The sequence below is a fragment of the Diabrotica undecimpunctata genome, chromosome 3 (genome assembly GCF_040954645.1).
Source record: "Diabrotica undecimpunctata isolate CICGRU chromosome 3, icDiaUnde3, whole genome shotgun sequence".
In the NCBI taxonomy this organism is placed as follows: domain Eukaryota; kingdom Metazoa; phylum Arthropoda; class Insecta; order Coleoptera; family Chrysomelidae; genus Diabrotica; species Diabrotica undecimpunctata.
Window position 1 is genome coordinate 14,471,805 of NC_092805.1, and position 6,786 is coordinate 14,478,590.

General features: G+C 35.5%; 1 protein-coding gene across 1 annotated transcript; it reads left to right on the plus strand.

Moving 5' to 3' along the window:
• The first annotated feature begins 801 nt into the window (after nucleotides 1-801).
• On the plus strand, nucleotides 802-5,919 carry LOC140435681 (uncharacterized). Its single transcript, XM_072524402.1, has one exon. The coding sequence runs from the start codon at nucleotides 802-804 to the stop codon at nucleotides 5,917-5,919; it is 5,118 nt and encodes a 1,705-aa protein (XP_072380503.1).
• Nucleotides 5,920-6,786: the final 867 nt, after the last annotated feature.

The following is a 6,786-nucleotide window of genomic DNA, read 5'->3' on the forward strand; positions in this document are numbered from 1 at the left end:
AAGTAACTGGAAGAATTCAAGATTTCCGTTTTCCACTGAACAGTTACACAACATACTGGTCCTTCGATTTGGATGCTTGCTGCTTTGGAAATACGAAATATCAAAGGTTAGTGCTTTTCCTTTTACCTTTATTTCATTTTTTACATTTTCACATGAGATTTACATTTGATTTGTTTCAATTCGGTGGAAAACTACTTCTATCTTAATTGTTTGTTATTACTCACTATTTTGTACAACATACGAAACATTTATTTGATTATTTTACTTGGTGTAAACGCGGTGGTGTACTATTACAGGGTTTTATTCCTTATTTTACATTTAAAAATAACTAATTTGATTTGTTTTTAAATAATTTCTGCATTCTTACACTACATCACTGAACATATATATTTTTACGTCCTATTTGGATGTATTTACTATAATTTGCTATAATTTACACTTTTGGGTTCTATAACCAATACGGTTCGTCATTTGCGTAATCGTAATCACACCTTATCGTCATTTCTACATCCTTTCTGGATATATTTGACATATTTTCTTAATTTACAACTTCTGGGTACTATTTACCAACCGATTCGGCTTTCCAACGATTCGGGCACGCTTTATAACTAAATAAAGCTACATCTAAATCACTTTAATCATTTACACATTTTCTGTGCTATTTTATTACAGCAATTTTATTATTTTATATTTTTTAAGCACAAAAAATTTACATTTAGTTACATTTTCATTTAACACACAAGTTATAATACTTAACATTGTACCTTACTTATTTTACTTTTAATAAATTTACTTGTCACTATGGCTGAAGCTGCTGATAATGCTAAAATTAAACGCACTTCAATTAAGGGCACTTTAACTCGTTTCTCGAATTATTTTAACTCTGTCAAAGAGTTACCTGCAACTGAAATTAACTTTAGGGATTTACAGTTACGCCTTGAGAAAGTTGAGAAGCTCTATGACGATTTTGATAATGTTCAATCAATTATTGAGGCTGCTGACCCAAACTATACTACAAATGCATCCACTATTCATGACAAGGAACGAGCATCTTTTGAAAATCCATTCTTTTCTATCACTGGCCTAGCTAGAGAACTTCTTGCCAAACTTTCGACTCCTCCTGCTGGTCAGATATTCCAATCATCTACACCTTCCACAAGTGAAGGTAACATTTCTCAACAAAATATACGTTTACCTACCATTAATTTACCTTCGTTTGAAGGCGACTACGACACCTGGTTATTTTTTCGAGACACTTTCAACTCTATCATCCACACAAATTCCGAACTTTCGAACATACAAAAATTTCACTATTTGAGACTATCCTTAAAGGGCATTGCTGCAGATACAATACGCAATTTAGATATTTCTGATGCAACATATGCCACAGCATGGTCACTTTTAAGGGAAAGGTTTGAAAATAAACCACTTCTGGTTAATAACCACATCAAAAAGCTCTTCAATTTACCCAACATTTCTAGAAACTCACATAATGATTTGCGAGCCTTATTAGACGGTTTACAACGACATCTACGATCTCTTGAATCTTTACAAATAGACATTACTGGTTGGGATCCTCTTATTATCTACTTAGTCACTACAAAATTGGACAACACATCTCACCGCGAATGGGAACAATCGTTGAAAGATAACGCTACAAATTTACCCACATTAAGTGAGCTCACAGAATTCTTAAAAGGAAAATGTAGAGTTCTGGAATCTCTTAATAATCACGATGATAAACTCCGCACCAAAGCAAAATCTTTTGTATCTACGAACAATAACAGCAACACTTTAAATTGTTCATTATGTTCACAAAATCATCTTATTTATTCGTGTCCTAATTTTAGCAAATTGCAGCCAACCTCTCGCTTAAACGAAGCAAAACGTTTAAAACTTTGCATCAATTGTTTACGTTCTGGACATCCTACTAAAAACTGCAAATCTTCTGGCTGTCGCAAATGTGGCAAACCTCATCATACGCTTTTGCATTTTCATAATTCTATTCAGAACACTCCAAATTTGGAAGCATCATCTTCTCAAACACCTTCTAATCAAACTACAAACTCCTTAACAACTCACAACCATTTTGCTAGTTCGTCGCAAATTTTACTGTCTACTGTTTTAATTAAGGTCTTTGACTCCAAAGGCAACATGCATGAAGCTCGTGCACTGTTGGATAGTGGTTCGGAAAGTAATTTCATTACTCAACGGTTACTTAATACTTTAAAATTACCCACAACTCCAATTGATTTTTCTGTTTATGGCATAAATCAAACAAATTCTGTGGTTCATCTTAAAACTTCTCTTACCTTCAAATCAAATACAATCAACTTCACACGTTCAATTTCTTGTTTAGTGATGCCTGAAATAACTGGAAGACTGCCTTCAGTCACACTAAACAGGGAATCTCTAAACATTCCCTCTAATGTTGCATTAGCCGATCCACACTTTAACGTTTCGTCTCCTATAGACATTTTAATCGGTGCAGACACATTTTGGGATCTCTTATGCGTTGGTCAAATTAAGCTATCACATGGTCAACCAACTTTACACAAAACCAAGCTTGGCTGGATTGTATCCGGTCCTATACCTTTTCTTTCTCGTAACAAAACAAATTGTCACTTTTCTAGCAACAGAAATCTCGAAAATCAGTTACAGAAATTCTGGGAACTTGAAGAATTTCCAAGAACCAAGTTCTTTTCTGAAGAAGAACTTCAATGTGAGAAACACTTTAAAGAAACTACTTCCTTTGATTCTACAGGCAGATTCATTGTCTCTCTTCCTTTAAAGTTACCTCTATCAAATCTTGGTAATTCAGAGATTTCAGCTACCAAACGTTTTTTCTCTTTGGAAAAGAAATTAAACTCTAACCCAACTTTGAAAGCAGATTACATTCAATTCATCAGTGAATACTCATCATTAAATCATATGTCTAAACTTCCTCCAAATTTAGTATCTCATCCAGACTTCTTTCTTCCTCATCATTGCGTTTACAAAGGTAACAAGATTCGTGTCGTATTTGACGGATCTGCTAAAACTGACACTGGCTTTTCGTTGAACGATATACTTATGGTAGGTCCTACACTACAAGACGATCTTTTTACTATTATTTTACGTTTTCGAAAACACAAATTTGCTTTAACTGCTGATATCGTTAAAATGTATCGACAAATTCTTATAAAGGAAAATCAGCGTTGTTTACAAAAAATATTGTGGCGATCTGATCCAAATTCATCTATTGAGACTTATACTCTAAATACTGTGACTTATGGCACTGCTTCCGCCAGCTTTTTAGCAACGCGATGTGTGCAAGAAGTAGCTCACATTTACTCTGACAAATTTCCTGATATTTCGTCTATCATTTTACGCGATTTTTACGTGGACGATCTCCATACCGGTGCTTCCACCTTAGACGAACTTAAACGTATTCAATCTTTAACCACTGAATTACTTTCAAAACATGGCTTTCATTTAAGTAAATGGAAATCAAATTCAACCGAATTAAAAATCGATAATATAGATAACACTCCTTTGGACATAGGTTCCAATGAAACTGTCAAAACATTGGGTCTCTTTTGGAATCCCAAATTAGACGTTTTCTTCTTTAATGTTCAACCTACTGCAAACAATTCTAGGATTACTAAGAGACACATTCTTTCTGCAATTTCGAAGATATTTGATCCTCTTGGTCTCTTAGCAGCAGTTACAATAACCGCTAAGATCATTCTACAAGACTTATGGCGTCTAAAAATTTCCTGGGATGAAGTTGTACCCATGGATATTCATACAAAATGGTCAAATTATCAATCCCAATTAGTCAATCTTAATAAATTACAATTCCCTAGATATATTACTGTTTCAAATTTTACATCCATACAATTACATGGATTTTCCGATGCGTCTACTGCAGCATATGGTGCTTGTATTTTTATTCGTTCCTTAGATGCTCAAGGAAATATAAGTTGTCATTTACTCTGTGCCAAAACCAGGGTAGCTCCTTTGAAACATATTCTTACAGTTCCCCGACTTGAACTTTCTGGAGCCCTACTCTTATCTGAATTGGTGGACAAAGTAAAGCAATCACTACAAATTAATTTTGATGAAATTTTTTATTGGTGTGATTCCAGCATTGTTCTAGCATGGATCAATACATCTCCCAACTTGTTAAAACCTTTCGTTGCGAACAGGATTTCACAGATTCAATCGTTGACTAATTCTAATTCCTGGAGATATATAAACACACAGGAAAATCCTGCAGATTTATTATCACGTGGTATTTCACCTACGGCACTACAAAATTCCGATCTATGGTTTCATGGCCCTCCATGGCTTTTATTATCTGAAAATTTATGGCCTCATCAACCCTTCAAACAGGTTAAAATTCCTGAACTTCGATCTTCTGTTAATCTATCCGTAAGAATTTGCATGAATCTCGACATTATTTACAAAATTTCTTCCTTAACTAAATTACAACGAATTGTAGCCTACATATTACGTTTCTGCAAAAATTCCAGGCTAACCATGCCAGAAAGAACCTTCACCAATTTAACATGTGAAGAAATTGCCTGTTCTCTGATTTGTCTTATTCGCATTGTGCAAAATCAGTCTTTTTCTGATGATTTCACACATCTCAAAAAACATGGCAAGGTCGATCATAAAAGCAAACTTCTCACCCTGAATCCTTTTCTTGATCAAGATGACATAATTCGAGTTGGTGGAAGAATTCACAACGCTGACATCTCATACGAGAGAAAACACCCCATCGTAATTCCACAAAAACATCATTTTACAGACATACTTGTACGGCATGAACACATGAAATTACAGCATGCTGGTCCACAGCTACTTTTATCTTCCTTGCGAGAGAAATATTGGCCTCTCAATGGACGCTATGTCGTTAGAAAGGTTGTGAGAAACTGCATCACATGTTTCAAGGCAGCTCCAAAACTCGAAACTTATTTAATGGGTAATCTACCTTCTTCACGTCTTACTCCTTCACGACCCTTTACCCACTCGGGACTTGATTATGCTGGACCTTTTCTTTTAAAGGACCGTCTTACGAGGAACTACAAGACTATTAAGGGTTATGTAGCACTTTTTATTTGTCTGGCCACAAAGGCTATACACTTGGAGGTTGTGAGTAGTCTGACTACGGAATGCTTTATAGCAGCTTTAAGACGCTTTACTTCTCGACGGGGTAAATGCGCTTCTATTCTTTCCGATAACGGGAGCACATTTAAAGGTGCCAACAATGAACTTTCCAACTTTCTCAAGACTAACAATTCTGCCATACATGACAGACTCTCTTCTGAGGGTATCGATTGGAAATTCATTCCGCCGCGTTCACCTCATTTTGGTGGTATCTGGGAAGCAGGGGTAAAATCGGTAAAATACCATCTTAAACGAGTAATTAGCAATACGGTTCTCTCCTATGAGGAGTTTTCCACTGTTTTGATTCAAATTGAAGCAATTCTCAATTCCAGACCTCTTTTTCCTATGTCTAATGACCCCTCAGACCTACTTCCTCTCACACCTGCACATTTTCTGGTTGGATCACTTCTCACATCAGTTCCTGACCGCAATCTGTTAGATGTTATGGAAAACAGGTTGAGCAGATTTCAAAGGGTGCAGCAAATGGTGCAATGTTATTGGACACGATGGTCCAAAGAATACGTCTCTTCTCTTCAGCAACGCGTCAAGTGGAAGAAACAATGCAGTTCCCTTCTCAAGATTGGTTCCCTAGTACTTGTTAAAGAAGATGGACTGGAACCTCTTAGATGGATCTTAGGTAGAGTAACTGACATCCATGCCGGCAGTGACGGAATTGTGCGCAGTGTAACGCTAAAAACAAACTCTGGCGTATACAAACGTCCGGTTATTAAGTTATGTGTACTACCGAACGAAAATCAACTTTAGTTTTTCATATTGACTTTTGGACATTATACATTTGAGCTTTTTGAACCCCCTTATGGTGTTCAAAGGGGGCGGCTTATGTTAAAATCTAAATGACCTGACGACGGATCTGTCGTCTTTGGAACGACGCAAGCATGGCTTGGCGACAGCTTGTCGCTAAGGGAAGATAAGTAAGAAGTCCCGTTACTTCTTAACGGAAAGATGGTAAAACCAACCCTCCTCCGGCAAACGGCAAAAGCATTCTGTTTCAATTCATCGAAGTAACAACATGTAGTATAATATTATAATATTAATATATTTGTAATATTTTTTATTTTCATTACAAACAATTAAGTTTTTTTCATATTATAACGTTTACATAGAAGTATTAAATAGTTTAATTTACGGTCTTGTGTTCCTTACTAAAACCACGGGAAGTCCAAATAATATTTAGCAACAAGTAACTGGAAGAATTCAAGATTTCCGTTTTCCACTGAACAGTTACACAACATTTGTTTTTATAGAATTTTATTTTGTTTTATAGGATTTTATTTTGTTTTGTTTTATACTGTTTAAGTGTTTTGTTCATTTTATTTAATAAGACAATATGGCTCTTGGCGAACACCCATTTAAAAAAAGTATCGCGCCACAAGACATACCTCTGGGGTGGTGTGGAAACTGTCTTAAAATTTGTTTTAAAAAAATTTCATTGTGTAACTCTTTAAGGACGGGTCACGTCAAAAGACGTTTTAGCATAACTTCCGCGACAGCCGGTTGGTATCAGTAAACTTTCTGCAAAATTACTTCTTTTTTATAGCTTTTTGTTTGTGGCATTCTGTATTTTTAGGGGAATGTAGGGAATGAGCCACAAAATATTTATTCATATGTTTA